Genomic DNA, 26,152 nt, shown 5'->3' with positions numbered 1-26,152 from the left:
GATGTGCCATTTGTAATTTAGTAATATGAGAGAATTGGTCAGGTGTCTGAATGCTTTTGCAAGGCACTGTATATGTTTTTAAATAGATTTGAATTTTAGATAATAAAATTACTGTATACATCGTTAATACGACAATCTCAATTTAAGCACTCCCAGACATAAAGGTTCCTAGTAGTCATCTACACATAAATATATAGTAGATATATATATATATATATATATATATATATATATAAAAAACATATATTAATATAAAAAATGGTCGCCAATTAGAAAAACCCCCAATTTGTTCCCATTTATTTGAAATAGCCAATTGAGTTATTTTAGGCTCAGCTCGCCGCTACCACCCCGTGCTGACTCGAGAGAGGCGAAGACGAACACACGCTGTCCTCCAAACCGTGTGCCATCAACCGACCACTTTTCACTCTGCAGGCCCATCATGCAGCCACCTCCAGAGCTACAGCTTTGGGGGACAACGCAGCTCTGGGTAGCTTACAGGCAAGCCCGCAGGCACCCGGACAGTCCACAGGAGTCTCTGGTATGCGGTCAGCCGTGGACACCCTGGCTGACCTATTCCTTCTCTACCTGGGTGAAGCTCTGCCAATTGTGCACTTCCCCTTGGGAACTCTCATCCACCGTCGTCAATGGAATAACCTGCGCTCGAACCGGCGACCTCCAGGCTATAGGGCGCATCCAGCACTCCATGTGGCGTGCCTTTACCGGATGCCCCACTCGGGAGCTCCTAGATGTTTTGTTTTAAGGACACCCTTTTTTAAAAAAAATAAATAAATAAATAATAAAAAAAATAATAATAATAATGGGTACCCAGAGGAAAAAGTATATTAAAATTGCAAACAAGAAAGAAAAACTACTGCAGTAAAGGTTAATGTTTAATGTATCACAAGACCTGTCTCATTATAAAACTGAAAGACTTTATTTCATCCACTATATAATGTGTTTTACAAGAGAAGTCACACAGTAGATGAGCTTGAGCTTTTGGTTCAATAATGTACACAAAGCCATCCACAAGCTTCTGTAATATGTGATATTTTAGACTGAAAACAGACACATGGTTTATTGATAACTTAAGTGGGAATATTTTTTCAGGGAAGGGGCATGGTTTGATTTTGAACACAGCTGGCAGCCACTTCCTTCCTGGCGAAAGAGAGCGAGTGTGAGAGAGAGAGAGGTGCTTTGTACACTGCATGCAAACAGTAATCTGAATGATCCCAAATCAGCAAAATTTGCTCATTAAATGACAGTTTCCTCTGTTTGTTTACATTCTTAAAACACAGAGAATCTTTTACACGTGAAACAGATCCATCATCTTAATTGAAAGCATGCATTCAGTATTTACATGTTTAATATAATCCATGGATATTTTACCTCATAATAAAACTAATTTGGAATACAGTTGGTATATTTGGAATTAGGTAAGCATTCAGAGACTTGCAGGGATTCCTGATTCGCACTCTTGAACACTGATTATCGCCCCAACAATTGTCTCCTGTACTGTACGTGAGTAGTTTAAAAAAGATCTAGAGAACACATATGCAGCATTTTCTTACATCCTGGTGCTTGCTTATTAAGTATTGATCTTCAGCGTTAAGTAATTCAATGAATTGGGTTGTGAGAGCTAAGGTTTCCTATACCTGATCTTTTACAACTGCTAACTTTTGTCAGGAATTGCAGATCACTGCACAGTTTTCTTTAAAATTGGGCACAGCAGGGATTTAGATTACATTGTGTATTTATCTTCCATTGTGACAGGATCAGCCTTACCCAGTGAGAAGCATGATCTCTGTTCTTTCGCTTTTTAGAAGCTGGGGTTTAATGTACTAGTGTGTTCGCTCAATGACCCTCCACTTCCAAGGCTCACTGCCATCAGGGCTGGAACTCTTAATCACAGGAGAGTTGTTGAGAATATCCTGTCTCCACACAGCCTCCAATGGGGGCTGTTCTCTTGAGTTATTGTATGCGAGGGAGAGTGCCGATAATAGGCTTGACTTGAGGATATGAAAGAGAGAATGTGACCCCAATGCCCAGTCTATGCCTTACTGCTGAAGCAGCAGGAATTCTTAGCAGGTGCATGCTGTAGGAAAGCCAGCAACTATTGCAGCTTGCTACTGTTTTTAGTTTCCTCTAGTTAATAGGCTAAATAAAGAAAGTAGAGATGCTGAACATGTACAGTATATTGCAGCTACTTTAGCGGTAGACACAATTTTAACCCCATCTCCTCATGCATTGTTCTATAATGTTATTCTGTAACATTGGAGCCCTTAGTGGTTCATCTGGTAAAATCAGGACTGCATGGGTGATCTTGATGGTTTTAACCCTACCTATTTGCCGGTCTTAACTGGGGGTCTACAAGGATCATTTCCCAGCCTGGGCCTCACATCCTGTGATTAGTAGCTTGGTAACAACACTGTTTGGGTGGAGGTTGCCTGTTGATCTTCAGTCCTCTTAAGATTGTTTGTACCAAAGGGTTGATGCTATTAAATAGCAGGGTGTTATTACTGGTATGACAAAACCTGACTGTAGTAGAAGGATTTAATTCTGAAGTGGTATCAATTAAATTGCTTCTAAAACTGAAATGCAAACATAGAAACACTCTATAGTAGCCCTGCTGGTTTACTTGACTGACAGGTGTCAGAATCAATTGTTGCAGCATTTTTCTTGAACTTGTCTGTCATTCCTTTAGTGATGACAGCTTCTTCCATTGCCAAGCTATGCTCCAAAAAGTTTCCATGAGAAAATGCCAGATAATGTAATGGAATTTTCATTACGCTGCAGTGTATTATATACTCCAGTCTCTTTATACAAATGTTTTATGATGGACTATTTTACAGAATTAGGCTATACTTTGGGTTGCAATAGAAAAAAGGTTGATTTGTATTGGCTATCTACAAGTGTATCTACTTAGGTAAATATGACTTGTTTTGAAGGCAGAGGGTTGCCACCAAAGTTGATGTTGCTTTGTAAAGAAGAACCGTGACGATTTTGCAAATGTATTTATAAACAAAAACACATACTGTAATGGCAAATTATTCTTCACAAACAGTAATATACTATTTTCTTACTTATAGTGCAGTATGTCTTGTATTGTCAGCTCTCTCACTTGCAGTATTGGCCCTTTTCCATACTGTCTCATTCTATCCTGGTTCTTGTGCTCCCCAGTCTATAATGGTGAGAACGGAAATCCTGATGATCAGGTATAATTTAACAATAATACATTCTCTTGAAAAACCAGACCAGGCATTACAAAAAGCAGAGCAAATCCTACTCTGAATGTATTGTAACAATGCAAAACAAAAATAATAGTAATACTTTAATTCACAAACGTTTGTGTATTCAATGGTTTGCAGAAGTATTCACCCCCCTGCAAACTTCACATTTTGTTGAATTACAAATAATGTGTGCAGTTTTTCAATCAAACTTTTTTTTTATTCAAAGCTGTAGTGGTTAAACTGAACACTGTTATATGAGGAGGAGGTTAAATGTAAGCAAAACTTGCAAAGAAAATGTACAAAGTGAAATTTACTGGTTCCATAAGTATTCATCCCCTTAAGTCAGTACTTGGTAAAAGCACATTTTTCAGTAATTACTGATATGGGTCTTTTTGGTTAGGTCGCTACTAGCTTTGCACAGTAGGATGGTGAAATTTTTGCCCATTCTTAATGGGAAAATTGCTCCAGTTCTAATAAGTTTGTTGGGGATTGTCGATGGACTGCAATCTTTCAAGTCTCTCAATAAATGTTCGATTGGATTCAAGTCAGGACTTTGACTGGGCCACTCAAGAACATTAATTTTCTTCTTGTTCAACCACTCCAGTGTGGCTTTGGCTTTGTGCTTTGGGTCATTGTTCTGCTGAAATGTGAATTTCCTCCCCAGCTTTAGTCTTAGCTCACTCAAACAGGTTTTCCTCAAGGTTTCACCAGTACTTTGCACCAGCCATTCTCCCCTCTATCGTGACAAGCATCCTAGTCCCTGCTGAAGAGAAGCATCCCCATAACATGATGCTGCCACCACAGTTGGGATGGTGTTGACTGGGTAATGTGCAGTGTTGGGCTTGCGCCAGACGTAACGCTTGGAGTTTAGACTGAAAAATTAAAGTTTTGTCTCGTCTAACCACAAAACCTTTTTCCACATGTCTGCAGTATCATCTATGTGCTTTTTCGCAAACTCCGTATGTGCTTTAAGATGAGGCTTTTTGAGTAATGGATTCTTTCTTGCCACCCGTCCATACAGGCCAGCTTTGTATATGGACCAGCTTATTGTTGATGTGTGAACACTGACTCCCATCTCAGACACACTTTGCAGATCTCTCCAGGTCATTGTTGGCTTCAGAGTGACATCCCAAACCAGCTTCCTGCTTGCCCAGCTGCTCAGTTTGGGGGTGCAACCTGATCTGGGTAGTGTCTGGGTGGTATGATGCATCTTCCACTTCTTAATGATAGACTTCACTGTGCTGAGAGGGATAATCAGCGCCTTTGAAATGTTCCTGTACCCTTCTCCTGCTCTGTGCCTCTCTACCACTTTACCCCTGACTTGATTCGAAAGCTCCTTGGTCTTCATGGTTTCTTTGTTGGATGACTATGTGAGTTGCAGCTTGAAAGTCTTTATATACCTGAGGGAAAGGATCTACATGTTAAACCACTTTGAGTATACACAGGCTGAAACCATTTCAGTAATTTTGTGATCTTTCAAACAAATCATTTGCAACTAAGCTGATTTAGGGCTACAGTAGCAAAAGGGTTGTATACTTATGCAACTGAGATTAATCTGTTTTTCTCTGTAACTCTTGCTTATTTATATTCTATATGCATTTTTTAACTTTATCAATGAGGAGTAGTTTGTGTAGATTCTACACGTAAAGTCTAATTTGAAAGCGTCGTGGAGTACGCTCTGGTGCCAACAAAATGTGAAAACTTTTCAGGGGGGTTAATACTTCTGCAAACCACTGCACGTGTGTGTTCTCATTATTGATTAATTTTCATATCCATGCTCTTGCAGCTTGTCCACAAGTGTTTTGACTGCCGATCCCAGCCCAGCAGGATTGAAAAAAAAATTGCATCTGTTCTGGATTTAGCTGGAACTTTTATTTACTGAGTGTGGTCGACGTAGGTCTCTCTTTGTATTAGTCCTTGTACTATTGAGATATACCAGTGCTGTTCCTGCGGGCACAAAGTGAATAAATATAAACCAAGAGCAATAAAGAATAGCAGCAGCAAATTTCTCAAAAAACTGTTTGTGCGTGTGTGTGTACAAAACAGTTATATAACGCATTGCTTTGTCATTTAAATGTGGATCCTAGTTGGTTAAACGTATTAAATCACTAGCCTTTCATTATATGTGGAAGCTCGGGTTCAATCTGCAAAAAGTGAAAAGTTTATTTTCGCCTGTTTGTGCTTGAACGCCCTTAAACATACATCTGTGAGAATTGGCTTAACCATCTCTAGATCAATCTCATGATGACATTCAGCAAGCAGTAAGCCCAACTGTAAGCTCCAACAGTTGTGTAGACCGCAACAGCCTTTCTTTGTTTTTTGTTTTTCTTTAAATCCATGTTTGGATGTAATTTACAATTTTGAGCTTTCTTCCTATACTATAAGTATGCTTGAGCCTGCATAGATGCAAATTTTGATGTGATTTTGTCATGGAGTGTGGATATTGCTGCTTGATTTAGGTGTAACTTGGACACCAGCATGGACTTAAATAGTAAAGTAACAACTTTTGTTTTCTTGGACTTGTAGACATTTTTTAAAGGAAAAAACAGAACTAATAGTTTCCCGATGGCCACAATGATTGCATGAAGGCTTTGCTATAAACTGGCTGACAAAGACTTGGCACTGTAGGGAAGGCATCAGCTTAGACCGAAGCTGTTTTTGTTTGTTTGGCGTAGATGTACAATAATATTTGTTGTATAAAGTGCAGATGCTTCAGGTTTTAGGGCTTGTTTTACTAGTGTATTGCAATGGTATTTATATCATAATATATGTGTCATTATTCCTCATTTGCATTTATTAAATTGTCACTGCATATGATGTGGAAATTGTTAAAGCTTTTTTTTTTTTTTTTACTTATAGTTAAATCATATTAAACCTACTTTTTCAAGAATGTAAGCATCACTGAAATCTTGCTTATCAAGAAATTAAAGAGCCTACAGAAACTGATCCACTGATTTTCATTGCCCATTTTGAAGAGAAAAGTGGCAGATGTCAAACAGATGGTTGCAGTTTCAGTGTAAAACTGATTAGAAAATCTGTTTTTTTTTTAGGATAAACAACTTGATACTGAAAATGACATTTTCATTAATTATACCACTTATCACAATCATCGGTCATTAAGACTAACCTTCTTCCGAAGCAGAACCCCCACCCAAGAATGAAAACAAATAAGATTGTCTAACTTGTTAGAAGATGTCTCCAAAAGGCTTTTAAGGATCACTATGCATCTGGTAATTAACAATTATTATCAAACTAATAATTTGAGAAGGATTACCATATTACACCTGAGTACAACAGACATGAAAAGTGAAATTGGCAATTACAAATGGCAATGAAAATTGCATATACTGTAGTAAAATGTGATTGCAGTAGTCTTGGAAACCTATGGTTCTATAGAGTCTTAAGAATCACTAAAATGTATGCCTCTAATCACTTTCTGTGTGTTAGGTAACGTACCCTGATTGTATCAAGATCACTGGATTGAAATTGAGCTACAGCACAGGAAGTTATTTTGTACCGGGAAGTAGCAGCCACTTTTACTTTCATAGAAGTGTATTTGAACTGTGCATATCATATAATGCAAAAAGCCATTTTATTTATTTATTTTATTATTATTATTATTTATGGCCGGCACAGTGGTGTGGTGGTTAGTGCTACTGTCTCACAGTGCCAGGGTCCTGGGTTCAATCCCAGCCTAGCAGTCTGTCTGTGTGGAGTTTGCATTTCTCCCCATGTTTGCATGGGTTTTCTCCAGGTACTCCAGTTTCCTCCCACAGTCCAAAGACATGCTGTTCAGGTTGATTGGTCATTCTAAATTGCCCTGTCTGCCCTGCAATGGACTGACTTTCTGTCCAGGGTGTAGTCCTGCCTTGTGTCCTGTGTCTGCTGGGTTAGGCTCCAACTCACCACAACCCTATAAAGGATTAAACAGTTATATGGATGGATTATTATTTATTTTTTGCCAGGCAACATCATTCCTAGACATCTGAATAGCACCATCAGGATTATTTTTCTCCTGGTGTGTTGCAAAGTGCCAAACTTTGAACATTCAACTGACAAACCTTATTTACTGGCACTCAGCTTACTTTTCCTTTTTACCGAGATACGGTTTCGGTGAACTGTATTGTAATTACAAACTGACTGCATTCAGCCCCATCCAACTAAAATATGCAGTGCTTAATTTAAAATTGGAATTGTTGTTGGTGTGTTTGTTTTAGTTTGTCTGGCAGGAAGAGCTATGATTAAATAAATCATCTGTTCTATATATAAAATTTAAACCAACCCTTTTGCTCTTGCTTAAAGGTTATTCTTTTGTGTAAAGTCTGTTTCTAAAGTCCCCAGGATAATGTGTGGTCAAACTCCTTATAGAAGGTGTATCAATACAGAGTTTGTTAGCTGTTTTGGCTTTGCTGTTCACGTACTTAAGAAAACCATTTTCCAGCTGTTGGGTGTCTTTTGGGACTAGAATTGCCTTGAGCTGTAAACACAGGCTAACTTAACCTTGTGTGGCCTTGCAAAAAGAAAGACAGACTTGCATTGGGGTCAGAAGCTAACCTTTAGTGGATATTTAATTTTAATTGAAGACAAGTGTAGATTACTCTGCTAACCAAAATATTTGCTATGGGATAGATTTTGAAATTATATTAAAAAAGAGTAAAATATGAATTTAAAGTGAATGTTTAATGTTTCCCTAGTTTTTAGCTGTCCTGGATAATTGTCTAATATAATTAGAATAGAGATCATTTAATGGATTCTCAACAGTTATGAAAATGAAATTCGGAAAAATTTTAAAACATTTTTTGGCAGTTCTTAATAAATGTTGCAAATGTGTTAAATATACCAACACCGCTTGTAGACATTTAGGTTCCAGTTTTCAAAGAAGTATAACATTTAAGTCCAGGGTATTCTGGTTGACTTTCAGTCTGCCCTGCACTCTTAAAAGCTGACACATAAAAGGAAGGACACTGTGATGAAATCATTTCATTCATATTTTTTCTTCTCCCAGCCACCCAGGGTGAAAAACACTTGGCAAAACTATCGGGAAGTCTTCACTGAATTTTCATAGTGCTTTTCTTGTAGTGTTTTACATCCCAGTGATATACTATTGAGGTTTTACTGAGCTTCTGTAAAGCTCTTAAGTGTAGGAGTTCATGTTTAAGTTTCACAGACATAAAACATTTTACAACCCTATGATATGTCTTTGTGGCCCAGCTGTCACAGATACAAATCATTTCTGGCTTATATTGTCCATTAAACAGGGGTTGCACAAGAAGAGGGATTTTTAACTTCAGAGTAGGCAACAGTGGAACTGGCTGTAGGTACTGGGTTTGAAGTTTTATTAATGTATATGGAGGCCATGTAAAGAACTGTCATGATGATTGTTTGTCTCTAGACATGTGAAAGCCATTTAGGTGGTTTTATTGGACAGGGGTTCTACAACTGAAGTATGGAGTGAAGCCGTGTGTTAATTTTTTAGTGTGTAGAGGTTCCCAGGACATGGAGTGGTTTTTGAGTCCTGGGTTGGATTACATGAATGTTTAATGGGTCAAATGTTAGGGATGTAAGGCTTCAATTCACTGTTGTGTTTCTTTGTAAATTTGCTTAACCAGAACTGTCCCTTGTTATCTCCATGGAAACTGAGGCCTGAGTTTTGCATTTTATGGCAGGATGCACATAAAATATTAAATACGGTTACATTGGCTGAATTCACACATGACTGTCCTAAAGAGCATTATTTGGCTTTTTCATTTACTGAAAAGGTAATACTAATCCCAAGGTGAATTCTAAATGTATATTTTCAGCATCCTCTGTAATATTTTACTTTTATTATCTTGTTAATTTCTCCCTGATGTCTAGTACACTCAAGAAGGCACTAGCCAAAACATCTATTTTACTTTGTTTATTGTAGTCATTTTTGATGTTGTTTTGAAGTTATGGGTTCATTTCTAACTGGCTTTTGAAACTGTAATTGGTAGTATTGAAACCTTGATTATCACTTGATGCATCATCTGGTATTTGCCTGCTGTGTCTTTTTTTTTCGCCTTCTTTATTAATGTTTCCATAAGGTCTGAGTAGATGGCGACAGCACTTGATTAACTCTACACTTTTGGCTAAAGGTAATTAAGGATAATTACTGTAAGTGGTGGAGTGTATGTTCCCAATTCTGGGACTGATGAGTTGTGTGGTTAAGACTAAGTTAGTGGAATGTTTTAAGTATAAATTCCCAGGGAGAGCTGTATTAAACGTGATTTGAACTGCGTATTTCTTATGGAGTGATACATTATAATAAAACATATGTTCAAAAGTGCACTGCTAGCCCCAAAAGATGTAATTAGGACATGTATTGCCCACTCAGACCCTTTATTTGATATCCCTATAAAGAAAACCATTTCCACTTCAGAAAAAGGCAAAATATTAAATGTACCCCAAATGTTCTTGAAATGGCCTGGGTGAGCAGGGCATTCCAAGTGACTGATTCCAAACAGTACGGTTATTCGTCACATTGGTTGAATCTTTTTTGCCTCATCACAAAGCTTTTGTCTTTTCATTTTCGTGCATTTTAGAATTGCAGTAAGACAATAGCAGTGCATAAATTCACAATAGATACCTTGGCGTGTCCTAATTCACTATCAATGCAGAATAACTGGGTTGAATATTCGTTCTTAGTTCTTAACCCTAAATTAAATGTTTTGCCAGTCTTGACAGTCATAATGTTTCTTTTTTTATTTTATTTGTCATTTGTATTGTTTTTTTACAATGGAAAAAATTAACATATTTTGAAATAGTGTCATTATGCAGCGTAAAGTAATGAAAGACACCTTCTCAAGTCAATTACATGATGCTAAAATTGAAACACGTTTCTCTTGTAAATTTCAGATTAAAACTGCCAAGTGTGAGAAAGAAATGCAACTGTTGCAGCTGCAAAGCCTGCAGTACCTGGAGCGCTATGTTTACCTCATCCTGTTCAACACTTACTTACATTTGGAGAAGAAAGACTCCTGGCAAAGACCTTTCAGCATCTGGATGTACGAGGTGAGGAAACTCAGACATTTGCTCGAAAAAAAACACTGGGATTGTTTTGGTTGATGAAGATTATGACATTGCATCCAGACATTTTCCAATAGGTTATTCCCTGTAATGTTTTCCCCTCAAAAAAAGGTTTGATTTGCAGTGCTGTCCATCAGAGGGTATAATTTTTACTAATGTATTTACTAAGCCAAGCTGACTTCAATGAAATTTGCCCAGGTCTGTCACTATAACTTGGTGCAGCTGGAACCTTGTCAGTATACCCTTGTATTCCAAATCAAACTCGGTCATCTCCTAGATCCTCGCATTTTGGTGTGATTAAGGCAACAGCTGTCAAAATTTAAGAGCTGGAAATTGTGTAGCTTGCCGGTGGGTTTTGTTTGAACATCCTAGCTCCTCTGTGCTGTGATCCGTAACTGCGTTTCAATAAGATCTTTCTCGTGGAATTTACAAGCTTATTCTAGTTCTACTGTCGCTGGGTCCTTTACACATTGAACTTCAAAAAGTCTGGGACCTCCTGTTTTTTTTGGACCATTAATCGTTTGGCGTGGTTTGGTCAACTGTATTCATACAGTAAAGGAAGGAATTTATGTGCATTCCTTACAAATGACTATTCATCTGCTGTCCCTGTCTGGAATTTTTGTCAGCATTAAACATTTTTATAAAGCTTTGCCTCCATGAGTATTCTGATCAAAGATAATTTCATGACATGTTGTAGGGATGACACCATGTAGTTGATATTACTGCAGTGTTTTCCAGAGACAACCACATTTTGTGAATGTTATTATTTCAGTATTGTAGAGTCTTTGACATTATGGAGGCCAGGCTTCTAGTCTAGCTCAGATCATAAATAGTTATTCTAGGGAAGTCGCTTGGTTGTAAAGTTAATAAAATGCTAATAACCCTTTTTTATGTTTAATAGTAGTTACAAAGTACGTCCTTTTGTCTGTTTTTGTTTTTTTGTGTTAAGTTAAAACATTGTGTGTAAGTGTGACAGGGTCTTCCTCGAGTCACGCATGTGGGTCGCCGCTGTTCAAGCATACAGAGAGACTGAGGTGGTGTTGAAACGCCGGCACAGGCGCGCAGGATTTATTAACAACAAACAGAAACCGAAAGTAAAATAAAGGCGGTCATGTGACGTTACCAGCGATGGTAACGCACAGAGGACAAATACAGCAAACTGTCCAAAAAAGTGCAAAATAAAACACAATACCCCAAACTATAACTCAAAAGGTGCCGTGAAAACGGCAGGCCTTGCAGCAGCCCCTGCATAAGGGCTTCTGTTATAAGAAAATACATACATAACCAACAACAACAAACAACAATAATTAATAATATTAATAATCCAGAATTATTAATATTAATAATCCAGATGGACTCACCAGTTATAGCCTAGCCTAATATATATATATATATATATTATATATATATATAATATATATATATATATATATAAAAATTAGACTTTTCGAAAATGTTGTACATATCTTTATCTCAAAGAGTTGACAAACAATAACAAATCTATCAGATTATTACTAAATGATGGTTCTATATATTGTGACATGTTTTATATATTGTGACATACTTATATCTTTTAAATCTATATTAATTCTAATTAACATTATTTTATGTAAACTTATATTTATATTATCATGCAATGCTGGCTCTGAGGATCAGCCTTGATTTAGCCTCCCCAGCGCATCAGCATGCACAACTTTTGAATGAATTTTGTTTATTTATTTATTTAAAATGTTTTATATTTATTGGAGTTAATTAGTTCATTCTTTTCTGTTGAGTCCCGCTGGCATAATCGTGTTCAGTCTATTTATCCATTTACTTTCTTTTATTCTCCTATATGTCGCATTGTCTAATTTTAGCTGTTCTAATACTACAAATTTATGTCATGTCCTTGACTGGTGAAGTGTTGTACTATTGGTTCATTATTTTTTTTTTTTTATTTCTAATTAATGAAAGGTGGTTCTGAATTATTTTATATAAAGTTGATCCAGTCTCTCCAACATATTTTTTCACAGGCTACTCCAGAAACAGCATTGTTGATTTTTTTTTTTTTTTTTACAGTAGGTATTAGTTTTTAGTGGATATGTGGTGTTCTTATGTTTAATTATATTTTTACTTTTGTCCATGTATTTACACACTTTACATGTACTAGTGCAAGTATTTGTAGAACCTATTCTGTCATTTATTATTTTATGTTTACTGTGAACTAAAATATCACCTAAATTAGCTTATCTTTTGAATGCTACAACTGGGGCCTTAAGAAATTCTTTTTTCATTATTTCTGAATTATGTGGAATCCGCATGTGTTTCCAAACTGTCTTAGAAATAGGCAAAAGTTTAGAGTAAGTTATTAATAATGGGACTCTCTTGACCTTTTAGTTTATCCACTTTTCTTAACTCCATCTTTATAATTCTTTCTTTGTATCCTCTTTTTTTAAGATTTGTTTTTTTATACATTTCTTTGTTTTACACAGTCGCTTTCTTTTGAACATATTCTTATTCCTAGATTCTTTAGGATTGCCCTTTTAGTGTGTATTGGATGTGCAGATACTGGTGTATATCAGTAGGTTTACAGAAGAGGTCAGACTCAGTTGAACCTTTCTTCAAGTCTATTTCTTTTCTTGCCCATCAAAGGTCCACCTTAATTTTACTATGTATTTCATTTTATGAAGCTGGAAAAGAGATTCTTCTCCAATTGTCCAAACCCCGAAAATATCATCTTCAAACCTGAATATATTCTAAAGGTTCTGTTTTTGATTTTCTAAGTAATTGTTCTTCCCATTTCCCCATGTATGTACTGGCAAAATGCAATCCTAATTTAGATCCTATTGCTGTGCCATCGTTTTGTTTGTAATTCTTATCAACAAATGTAAAATAACTGTTTTCTAAAACTATGTTGATCATGTTCAGCACCTCAGCTGTTGGTATTAATTTATCTAGTCTATCATCTAGTGCTTTTTGACAAGCTTCTGAAGTTTGTTTACGAGGGACACTTGGATGCAAGGATTTTACATCCATACAAAATAAAATTGTATTCTCTGGAAGGTTGTGCTTTAGTGATTCAAGTATTTTTTTAAAAAAATTGTGTTGTATCCTTAAAATAGCTTGGTAATTTCTCAACGTGTGACCTAAGTTGTTTTTCTGCTATTTCAGCTATTATGTGTGTTGGATTACACCCGTAGGAAATCCTAAAATGCACAAAGAAAATCACCTTATGCGAATAATAGTCAGCATGATTGATAACACTATGTAACACAATTTTTGTTCCTGGGTAGTAAGTGTTATTTCCTGATTGCTTATGCCTCAAAAGTATAGAAAATGGCTATTATTCCCCACAAACTTTGCTTTTGTGACCAGGACAGTGATATTTCAAAATATCACTATTTCCAATGGGAAAAAGGGCAAATGTGTGTCTTTTTGTTCACATAAAGTCAGAAAAAAACAACATATGAATCCAAATTAACATGTATTTATACTAAAGTAATACAAAAATGACTACAAAAGATTTAGAAGTGAGTAGTTTTTCGAGATTTACGATTATACTGTGTTTACTGTATAATCGTAAATCTCGAAAAACTACTCACTTCCTCACTTCACTGGAAATAGTGATATTTCAAAATATCACTGTCCTGGTCACAAAAGCAAAGTTTGTGGGGAATAATAGCCATTTTCTATACTTTTGAGGCATAAGCAATCAGGAAATAACACTTACTACCCAGGAACAAAAATTGTGTTACATAGTGTTATCAATCATGCTGACTATTATTCGCATAAGGTGATTTTCTTTGTGCATTTTAGGATTTCCTCTTGCTAGGCCTGTTCTTGCATTATGTGGCTGCATATATATATATATATATATATATATATATATATATATATATATATATATATATATATATATATATATATATATATTATAATTTAATTCTTTTGATATAATGCCTCTATTGTATAGTCTCTCTGCAATTTCTTTGACCTCTTTTACCGATTTATTGATCCTATTGCTTTTAACTGCTTCATATGTATCCGTATTCTTTAATTCACATTCTACAGATTTCATATAGTCATCTGTGTTCATTATCACTATTCCTGAACCTTTATCTGCTGGTCTTATACTTATATCATTGTCATTTAACAACTTAGACAGCTTGTTCTTCAATATTGGTTAAATGAAGTTTACATTTTTTCTTTAGTCCTATTATAATTTCTTGTTTAACTGCTTCAGTATACATATCAAACCATTTACCTCTTCCATCTGGAGGAGTCCATGTGCTTGTACTATTAACCTTAATCCCATGCTCGTAATTACCCTCTGAATCGGAGATATTTTCATTGAAAAAATATTCTGCTAATCTCATGCGTCTCTCACACTCCTTTAATTCGGTGGCCAGTTTATCTTTATCGATGTATTTTTTAGTCGGTATAAACTTAAATCCTTTACTCAGTAATGCTTTTTGGTATGTAGTTAAAGTTTTACTTGATAAATTAAATAATGTTTTCTGTCTTATCTTTAGTGTATTTGGTACCATTTCCATTTCTGAGTCTCCTATCTTTCTGTTTTCAATTCTCTGTCCTAGTCCTGTTTAATTCTCTGTTTTGCATTTTATTATTTACTTTAAACTGGTTTATTTTTACTGTTTTAGTTTTATTTTGATTATCTTTCTTAACTATGCCACAGTATTCAGATTTTCTTCCGGTTTCACTGTCTTTAAATACAATAACTGAGAAATGGTTATTGTTGTATAAAAGATTAATTGGATCGTTCTTATTTTTAATAGTTTCTATTGTGCCTTTGTATTTAAAACAATCCTTATCTCTCTCTCTCTCTCTCTCTCTCTCTCTCTCTCTCTCTCTCTCTCTCTCTCTCTCTCTATCTATATATATATATATATATATATATATATATATATATATATATATATATATATATATATATATATATATATATATATATGGGCAGTGGACTAAGAAAGGAGCACCTTTTGTAATTTTACATTCAAAATGCTAACAAAATTTACCAATACAGTAATCAGTAGCCTAGCCTATTACTGTACATTGAAATTTATGTGAATGCAAGGTAAGGAGGTGCAAACTGTTGCTTGATCAATCTAGGGTTGATATACTGCTGTATGTGTCTATTAAAGTAAAGCTTTCCTGCATTATACAGGTAGTTGTTTAGTATCTGCTGGCTCGGTCTATGTTACATGCCTACGGTACGTACTATGATACCGTGCTGTACTTTTGATTCTGCTTTGGGAGTTGTTCTTTCAGCACCAAGAAAGCGTGCTTGGGAAAGCGATTAGGTTTGTTTTGGTCCGAAAGAATGATCATGGTTGCAGGTTCCCTGTTTAATTTTTAAACATGTAGTTCACAGCCTACCTTTGTAAAGCACTTTGTGATGATACACCCTACACACAACATTATATATATATATATACAACATATATATATATATATATATATATATATATATATATATATATATATATATATATATATATATATATATATATATATGTTTATATATATTAAAATTTTAGAGAAGGTCTACTTTTAGAGAAGGTCTATCGATGGCTTCAGAGTTTTACATGAATACTTATTTGACACCTAAAATATCATGATTCTGAAACAGACCAGACCAATACTGGTCCATGTGGAACCACAGAGTTTCTATTTTATGTATAATTTTGCATTTGACCTTGAACCCCTATTTCTGGCAGTCTCAAATTTACATTCCTTGTTATATTAAATAAATGTGGCTGTCCAAATTCTCTCATTCCGCAACACATTTATCAAGTTGGCAAAGTTACACTTAAGAACATTGAAACCACCTTACAGAAATAAACTATACTTTGTGAAGAAATATAACACCAAGTTAAATTGCTAGTTATCGTCAGCAGTTCAGTCACTGTGAGTATTTTAGTTATACTAGAACTATCACTTTTGATATAAAGCCAGTTTTAGGACTAAACATCAAGGGTGAGAATGGAGTATAGTGTGCTGAAAATGGAGTTCTGCCTTTTTCAATCTGCATAGTGACATGTTTATTATTTTCGTTGTTGTACAAGAGGAAAGAAACACAACTGCACGAACAAACTAACAGAATACTACTGTTGAAGTGTGCCCTTTCTTTTCTTGGTGTTTTGAACATTTGTGCATGGATAAGTAAGCTTCATCCCTCTTGATCAAAATAGAAATGGTTGTCCCCAAGCAGCTCATCTGGTAAAGGCAATCAGGGGAGTTGCAGGTTTGCCATCTTGGCTGTGCCATACTGATAATCTTGGCTGGGGATTTGTGTCGAATTTGCCCTCTGTGGTTTGAGGAGGCAAAACTGTAATCTTACTGCTGGGCCGGCCTTTGTCCTCCAGGGTCAGGGTAGCCTGCTGACGTCTGCTGTCAAGCTCCTGTAAGGAGTCAATATATTTCTGTCAGTAATAGAAATAGCATGTAATGCAAAGTATGAAGCAGCAGCAAGCACTTGAAATTATCTTCCAAAAGACATTTGAGAAATTGTCGGAGTTTTTTGAGAATGCTGTTTTTAGAGCATTTTAATATGCTGTTATTGTTTTTAACTGACAATTCTAGGACAATAAGCAGGGAAAAATTACATTTTTTTCCCGATCTGACAGCACATGAAGGACATCATATGGCCTGAAAGTTAATTTTATAGTGCTGATCCACATATTTTATAACACTGTAATACTTGTGTGTACACATATGAAAATAATACAATATAGTAATCCTTATTTATTTGTGTCTTTAGTTTAGAAACCTCTTTATTGTACATTTTGTATATATAACTTGCTCACACCCCTGCGCCCATTTATATATACAGTATACAGTAGTCCCCCATGGGACCTCTGTATACAGTAGTATGTAAATAGTATGCTCAAATTGATAGAGAAATACATTAAATCATCTCAGACGAATGACAACACTACATTCTGTAACTTCTCCTCCAGCAAGACCATCACTAATAGACTAAAAGTACTTTTTCCATTAAATAATTTAAGGCGATTAAGAGTGCCCAGACCCCACTTGTCTGATGACTGTACATGTATTATATGTTTTGTATCGTACAGAAGTTTATTGTGTGCTTGCTGTCCTTGTTAACAAGATGATGCATCTCAAGGATTTTGGAAAGTGATAAAAGTTAATTAATCTCATTATCTCTTCCATATGTGGGTAGTCTCTGATATGCTGTGGCAAAGATTCCCCCTCTCCAGTTCCATTGGAGCATCTAATTTGCATTGGCATCTTTGATCTTCTTAATATGAGATGAAAGAGACATGTTTACTTAGAATCAGATGAGCTGGGTTTGAAATACAGAGTGAACTTCATGGAACGCACCGTTTCACTGGAAAGAAACAGCTTATGAGCTGTGTCTAATTGACTGTACTTGAACAAGCCTTGTGCTGTTTTCAATTACTATACTCGGTCTCTACAAAGCACTGCTTACTGTAGATGGGAAAATTAGGTTTGGCAACCTGGGGTTACATTACTTTGGTGCATTCCCTCATAATGTGTTGCAAATTAGCTTCTCAAAATGGCCTAGTCATCTTGAATATCAAAGAGCCTGTATCTTACCTGTGATGAGTCGACTGTCAAGCATTCCTTAAAGGTTATGCATATGCTTCAGAATCCCCATTCCAGTACCCGCAGCCTCAGATTTCAGTGTAGATGCAGCTTATCAAAAGATATGTGCAATTGTGTTGTATTTTGTGAAAACATACACAGCTGTGTTGCCAGAGCTGGTTCACACTGAAGGAAGTCACTGTAAAAACGATTCTCCTGTGGGTTGCTATTGGGTGGGCATTAAACCCATTCTGGTCTGAATGTTTTAGCACATGATGCCTAAACCCTCCAGATATGCATAAAAATGTCCTCCAACTAATGAAACCCAGACACTGTCTCCCATGCTGATGATGCTATTGTGATGATGTCTAATTATTTTACTGGAAGCCCTTTTAGAAATTACTCCTCTGGATTTAATAAAGGTGGTGATGGGTTTGAAACCTACTACCTGTACTCCCAGACCAGGGGTTTCCCAGCTTTTTATACTTGCGGGCCCCTTGACACAAAGTTACCAAAACTAGGGACCCCCACTCAAAGAGGATTAATGTTTGACCTAGAAAAGTATTCTTGCATGCACTCAGTTTCTTTCTTGGAATGCAATTCAGAACATTAAAAAAGTAAAGAAAGTACTACGGTATATCATATAAAAATACACCTGACAGGAATAAGAAAAGCATATGCTTAAATTACTGTTATTATTACACAATATCTACTGCAATTATATAATAAAAGTTAATCAACTTACATTAATGTGATGCCTTAGCTTGGTGTGATGAGCATAAATCCTCAGAGATATCACTACGGAAAGTCATGTTCTGGTTGAAGTCGAGAGCGGTATTTTGTTTTCAGAGCAGTCAAGGAAGAGAAGCCAGTTTCACACAGGAATGTTATTGCGAATGGTAAGACAACTTTTAAAGCCTTTGCTGCAAACTCTGGCAATTCAATTCCAGTTCCAATCCAAAATCTAGCCAGACATTCACTTGTGATATATTGATTCTTGTAAACACTGTCACTGAAAAGCTCTGTGAGTTGGTCCTCTTCCTTCTCTGTCAAACTTGAACCACTGCTCCTTTTCTCTGGAAAGGGAAACTGAATCCAGATGCCACCATGATTCAGATTCAGCTAAATATTCACAAATTGCTGCTCCAGGGCTGTGAGATGGGCACAAATAATGTCCTTCGCCTCCGTGCAGATGGCCAAGTTCCTCCACTGATGGGAACATAGAAATGACCCCCTGTTCTACCAGCTCTCGCCATTTAATTGCCTTCTTAAGGAAAGCTTCCTCTTTGTTATACAACTGTATGATATTGGCATTGCCACCTGGTATCGATGGATAGACTTTGTTCAGTTCTTCAGATAAATCTGCAAGATATGCCAGCTTTAATAGCCATTCAGTGTCATTGAAATTAGAAGCAAGTTCCGGTTCTCTAAAAATTCATATACTCCGGCACACAATTCAAAATTGCGGTTCAGAACAGCCCCGCGAGATAGCCGCCTTACCTCTGAATGAAAAAGAAGAGCTTGTGATCAGCTCCCATTTCTAAACACAGCACAACAAAAAGTCTTGTGTTTAAAGGTCTACCTTTCATGAAAAGTACCTCCTGCACAACGGTTTGTAGAACAGTATTTAACTCAGAGCTCCTTTTTGTGGAAGCTAAAGACTCCCTGCGTAGCATACAGTGAGTCCATACTACAGAAGGTAACACATTTTTTACACATCCAAGAAGTCCGCTTCATGGGCCAGTCATAGCCCTGGCACCATCGGTACACAGCCCAGTGCATTTTGACCAGGATATGCCATTTGTCATCAATCAATCTGAATATTTCCTCGCCAGATGTATGTTTTGGTAGTTTCTTGCAAAAAATTAATTATTTAGATATATCAGTACCCTGACAAATGCAAGTAATTGGGCATCATTAGCAACATCGGTTGATTCATCAACTTGTAATGCGAATGCTTCACTATTGTGCAGTTTCTCCATTAACTGATCTGCAATGTGACATGTCATATAATCAAGCCTTCTTGAGATGGTTTGTCGTACAGGGAAAATACTTTCAATGTCTCACTGTATTTCTCCCCAAACATAGTATTGCAAATATCTTGGCAAAACAAGATCGAGTGTGGTTTCTTGCACTTCACAATGCAAAGAGCTACTTGATAGGAAACTTTCAGTGCATTGGAGCTAAAACTTGAAGCCTTTCTCATCAATGTTATCTGCCTTGCCAAACCTTTCATGCAATTTTGTGAAATAAATGGTGCTCTCAAAACTGTTTATAACCAAGTCATATTTTAGTGATATGCAATTCTTATACATCGATAGCTTTGTAACAGGAATTGTTTTAACCTATCTGTTTTGTCTGCATGATTTCATCATTGCTGGAGTCACAGAGGATTAATTTAATCACATGATTTATAGTGGGCACAAAAATAATGGCGTTCTTAGGAATTATCTCCTGTAAACATATGTCATATTGGGAAACCTGTCGGAAACATCACCAAAACAATCTTGCTACTCTGACTATGGTGGTAAAGTAGAAAAAAGTTTTTTTTCACAATTTCCCAATTAAAAAAAAAAAAAAAAAAAAAACATACAATTGGTGAGAAAGTAATATTATTACCTGTCTCAATGTGGACATTGTTGAAGATAATGCTAGATTAGGAGGCTGCACAAAAAATCAAGTGTGTCCCACTGTCGAATAATACAGTACGAAGCAAAGACTAATTGAAGACATGTCTGATGATAAGAGGTTTGCAGCTGAATGAACAGCTTTGCTTTCCAAGTTGATTCTGAAACATGGGATGCATTTTTTATAATTATTGTGTTAATACTCCTGCACTGGATTGATACAGTGAGTAATGTTATATTGGTATAGTTGAACTTTCAATTACAATTGTAGGCATTAGTATTTGGTTAGGTCTGCATCTGATTTCCAACAGCATTAAAAGAGTTTCTCAACCACAGAGACCCATTGTGAGTTTTAATAGAGGTTCATTATTGAGTGTTTTGTACACTCTCAAGCCAGAACCCCTCATCAGTTTTACTACCAACGTAATATAATGATTGTTTAAAAAAATACAACAGTTTTATATGTAGCTACATAATTAAACAGTGAGACATTTGTTGGAATGTAATGCTAGTAGGTCTGTCACTGTTGACCACTAAAGTACTTGGTGGTACTAGGTGCAGAGGAAACATTTCGTGAAAGTCAACTGAAAAAAAGCAGTTCATATGTTTCAGTAGCTATAAATTTGTCCCCGTCCCCCATCTCCCCTACCACAATGTTGACCCAAATCCCACCTACGGTAGCTTCTGTTAAACCAATCTTCTTAAACAACAGGCCTCTTATGCACTCACTTGCTGGAGATCATTTAGTTGGAAGCCATGTTTGCTTTAAACATTTTTGATATTTTAAGCATGCCATAAATAAAAGTGACTTTTAAAAGGGAAAGAGGTGAGGGACGTATAAAAATGTGCACTCTTGGAATGACTTTGCTTAATTATTTTTGTAAGTGTGTTTCTTATGTTTGTATCCCGTAGGTGGCAGCCAGAGCTGGGGTTTATGAGATTCTGAACGAGCTGGGGTTCGCAGAGTTTGAAAACCCAAAGGACGCACAACCTGCCAGGCTGCGCTACCGCTGGCAACAGCAGAACCTCCACACACTTCCTTTCCGAGGGGAGTTCATTTAAGAAAGGATCACTGTGAACTGCCAAAAATATCTCATTAATTGCTAATACCGCCACCATAATCCTTTTTTTTTTTTCTATCCACAGCACCCCCAAAACCTTTTATATTATTTTTTTTTAAACTGCTGGATAAAGAATTGTAATACAAAAAACAGTGTTCAGTGATAACGTTGGTTTTATAACAGCAGCAATGTTAAAGGTGAAAAAGGTTGCCTCCTCAATATTTAGATTCAGCCAAGGCAAGGGTGCATCAATAGATACAGATACTGAGATAGAAGGAAGACACACCTCAAAGGTCTTAATTAAACACACGTCAAAGGTTTATCTGTTTCAACACTTGGGTTACCCAAATGGGTGCTGCAATGGAAGTCATATATTCATTCATGTAGGTAGGTGTTTATAATAATTATCAGAACACGTCAATTGTAAAACATGCAAGACTCGGCAGCCTTTGGTTCTATCCTTTATACAAGGTGCACTATACTAACCTAGAAAGCCCTGCAATTATGATAGTGGCCATTTTATTAAACACTGCCCCTGTTCACCACACACACGCTATATTTAAAGACTTTGTTAAATGCATGTTTTAATGATTTAAATCATTCTCAACTGTTTTTTAAGGAATTCGAAGACACTTTAAATGTTAGAGAACATTTAATAAACACTTATATACTAATAAATAGTCTTTTAAATAAAGCATGATAAGGTTTTGTTCATCAGGAGCCCTGTTTTGGACTTCTAACTGATAGTAGATTTGAACTGTACTCTCTAATTAGGCCAACATTGAAAAATGTTACATTTAAATTGAAAAATCAGTTTGATTTCCTAATTTCATGGCTTGGCCACATTTATACTTAAATCGCTTTCCAAATATAGCATCTAGTATTTGGTTTTCAGTTCAGGTTTCAATGAAACATTTTAAAGTGGTTCCCTGAAAACACAACAATGTCACGGAGTTCAAGACACACTGTTTTCTTTTGTTTAAAAATGCAAAAGATGTGCAGAATGCTTCACCCTTGCTCCTAAAGGTAAAAATGATTTTAAAATGAATCTGTGTTATGAATTTGCCTATGCAAAATCTCAGTGTGAAATGCATTTTTAATACTTGAGGTGTACAGTTTTTAATGTGGAATTGGTTAGATAAAAACATTGCGGTGTATAGGTATGCTAACAGTAAATTGTGGTTGACCTTAGAAGTCAGCCTATCAGTTTATTATTATGTTATTATCAGAAATTTCTTTTAAAATTTGTTTAGGGTTTCTGTGTATCAGTGTTTTAAGCTTTAAAGGTAAAACTAATATAGTTAAATATATTAAAGCAAGCATGGGAAGGATTCATGGTGTAATTATTTAAAGCAGTGGTGCGCAAACTTTTTATATGCCGCCCCCCTCTTTTGGCATACAATTTCTGCCCCCCTCCCCCCTCCTCTGCAACACATACTAAAATGTTAGAACTCACCATTATATTTTAACAGCTGTTTTTTTCCCCGATTTCATGTAAATTACAGATTTTTCCTAGGTTTAACTCCAAAAAGTCAGGATTTAGCTAAATATAGGAAAAATTACCCAATTTGCATTAAATCTGGGGAGATAAACAGCTGTTGAAACATTAGTGCTTTTTTAAATACTTGTCACCACATACACTGTAGCCGTCATTTCAGCTCTGTTCACTGCAATTTCAGTCACACTCGCCACTTCAGGCATCATTTCTCTGGTTGTACAAGTCCAGGATTTAAAGTACAGCAGGTATTGAATGCTTTAACAACTAGAAATGTGTTTTCTTACCAGCAGTACAATAAGCTTGTATGCATGAGAAATAATGATCTTGACAGTTTAACATGTGATCAGTCTACAAACTATGTTCCATTGCCGGGCTACACGTTTGACAAATGTATTTAGAGTTATTATAAAATAAAATTTGAAAAAAGATCCTTATTTGATTAATTACTCTGAAAGCCTGCTTAAAATTAGGAGTGGGGTTCTAGTTTCAAGAGAAAGCTTTAAAGCTTGGCCTGAATTTCTTTGACAGTGGAAAAGCAAGAGCATTCTTCTCAGCCATTGTTCATATACTGTACATGACCATAAAACATATTCTGTTTGGTATCATTGACTTTGCAACTGCATTTCCACTGTGCATGTATACTGTACACAACTACTGTACAGAAGTCCCTCTAAAAATTGAGACATGTGATGCTGCATTGGACCCATGGCAGAGAGCAATCCTTTAAGTTCCATACTTTTACTCTTGATTCAAAACATTTCAAGGAGAACTCCTTTTAGGGTTCCTTACATGCACAATTCATCAACAATCTGAAGTGATTGATGAAGCGTATTTTCTTCCTCCTCCGATGAGGCTTCTGTCTATAACCTGCATTTGTTTTTACTCATTGCATGAGCCTTTTGACTTCTTAGGAGCTGCCAACAGTCATTTCGTATAGTGTCTATTTATTTCTAAATGTTTTCTTTGCTATTCCTCCGCCACACACCTATTTATTTAACAAAGTACAATGCATATTCCTAAAAGTGTTGAATTGGGTTTTTTTGTTTTTGTTTTTTTTGTTTGTTTTTTTTAACATATTGTGAACAACCTCTTACACTGCTCAAAAAGGAAGCCATAGGTTTGTCGTTCTTTCTTCTGGAATAACAGCATAACTGAAAACAATATTTGTATTATAATTTGACAAAGGTACAATTACGCATGTTAGTTTCCAGCAATAAATATATATGTTGTATTTTTTTTTATTTTTTTTAATGAATTGAACAGGTGACAAAGTGTTGAGCTTTTAGTTTTCACACACCAGTTTGAAATGCCTTACAGAAAACTCATGTTTAATGTTTCTTTCATTGTTGTTGCATATGGAATGTATTTTTTGTTTGTTGCTATGGTCAAATTATGATTGCATTGGCAAGTGCTTCTTCCAAGATACACAGTCAGATCTGTATATTCCATCTGTAAAAGTATTTAAATGGCGTTCATGGAATTCTGGTTAGCCACAGTCTAAAATAGATCTGCATAGGGCACCATAAATATACAGCTTGATGCCACTACAAATTTAACTAGAACCTAGCTGTTCATATCTTACTCCATATTAGAATTATGTATTTAAGTGTATTATAGATGTGTTTTGATTATACTAAACCAAGCACTTATGCATTTTAACAAAAGCCATATATTTATTTTTGTCATGATGCTACAGTACGTTTCTTGTACATTGGGCTCCATTTTTTATGAATGAAAATAACAATCCCAGCACAGTATAAATGAAGCTTTGGTATATGTGACATAGGGGTAGTGTTGTGCAGTGTTATTAATCAAGCTATTATTATTGATATAGCCTGCTTGAAATAGGATCACTGTGTGGCCTCAAACAGTGCCTTCTTTTTGCTATGGCTTAAGAGAACTATGTTTTTACTATTTGAAGAATAACATGACATTTATACATGGCTTGTTTTTCATTGTAATGTTTTTTTTTTCTTAGTCACATTTCATTTTGTATATATTAAATTGTTTAAAATGTAAACAGTGATGTTTAATATATTTTCAACATGGTCCCAGTGATGTGTTTGGTGAAGAACTACAATTTAGTATGGATGGTATATATATATATATATATATATATATATTATATATATATATATATATATATATATATATATATATATATATATAAATATAAACTATTGTTAAATGCTCTCTCCGCATTTTTTCAAGCAGTTCTCACTTGTAGGAACATACCTTATCTGGGCCATCAGTTCAGTCATTTGAGCTTTCTTGAGCTTTCCAGTTTCCGGTCATTAGCAGTTTCCTGATTCATCTGTGAAACTGGGAGCTTGTTATCAATGAATATGTAAACCATGTCACAATTATGGAAATATTTAAAAGGTGTTATTGCCTACAATTCAATCTTTTTTCTTTATATCTCAGAAATCAAATAATTTTGAGAAACAACATGTCTTGTGTAAAATGTTTTTTTGGGTTTTGGTTCGCTCAGTTTATTTTACTCGAGTAAACCGGGCTTTTCACCCGACGTCATGCAAATATTTATTCGTGTGGAGGGCAGGCACGCGTTGTCTTTGGACATAGCTGGGATCAAAAAAAGGATGGGAATTAATTCAGACATTTCAGCAGCTCACTTGAGCGTAGTTTTTACAGCAAGGGTATTCTCAAACAGCTGTTTTAAATCTATAACAAGGACATAATGCAGTCCATGGTAAGTGGTTTTATACAGAACTGTAAACCCACAAGAAATATACAACATGACAGACCCTACACAGCAAAAAACAATAATAAAAAAGCCGCCCGCTGTATTTATAGTTAAGGATAAACACGCTCATTAACATTTACACGTGAAATGCGGGTTTCCATGCGAAACCGGTCGTGGATTTTCCCGTGTGTTTCGTCATTTAAACGAGTAAATGAGATTTACCCTATCCCTTTCTTTGGCCATTTTTTTTTTCAGCCACAAACCTGATTTACCTGAGTAATTCCCAGACATGCACACGCATTGCCATTTCACGTATAAATAGATCCGCACGGAAACCCCGTGATTGATAGATCCCCTCATATAATAAAGGTGATTGGCAACAAACGCTACAAGGTCATGGTATTAGTGCTTTTGAT

At 35.8% G+C, this 26,152-nt stretch overlaps 1 protein-coding gene across 1 annotated transcript in view; it reads left to right on the top strand.

The window, feature by feature from the left end:
* Positions 1 to 25,052, top strand: part of LOC121321874 (paladin-like) — a 78,224-nt gene extending 53,172 nt beyond the window's left edge. The window contains exons 19-20 of the mRNA XM_041261185.1: positions 10,104 to 10,259; positions 21,386 to 25,052. Of these exons, the coding sequence (XP_041117119.1) occupies positions 10,104 to 10,259; positions 21,386 to 21,535 (306 nt within the window). The 3' untranslated portion in view covers positions 21,536 to 25,052. The remainder of the gene's footprint in view (positions 1 to 10,103; positions 10,260 to 21,385) is intronic.
* Positions 25,053 to 26,152: the final 1,100 nt, after the last annotated feature.

This window comes from Polyodon spathula, chromosome 10, assembly GCF_017654505.1.
Source record: "Polyodon spathula isolate WHYD16114869_AA chromosome 10, ASM1765450v1, whole genome shotgun sequence".
Lineage (NCBI taxonomy): Eukaryota > Metazoa > Chordata > Actinopteri > Acipenseriformes > Polyodontidae > Polyodon > Polyodon spathula.
This window is presented reverse-complemented; position numbering and strand designations above follow the sequence as displayed.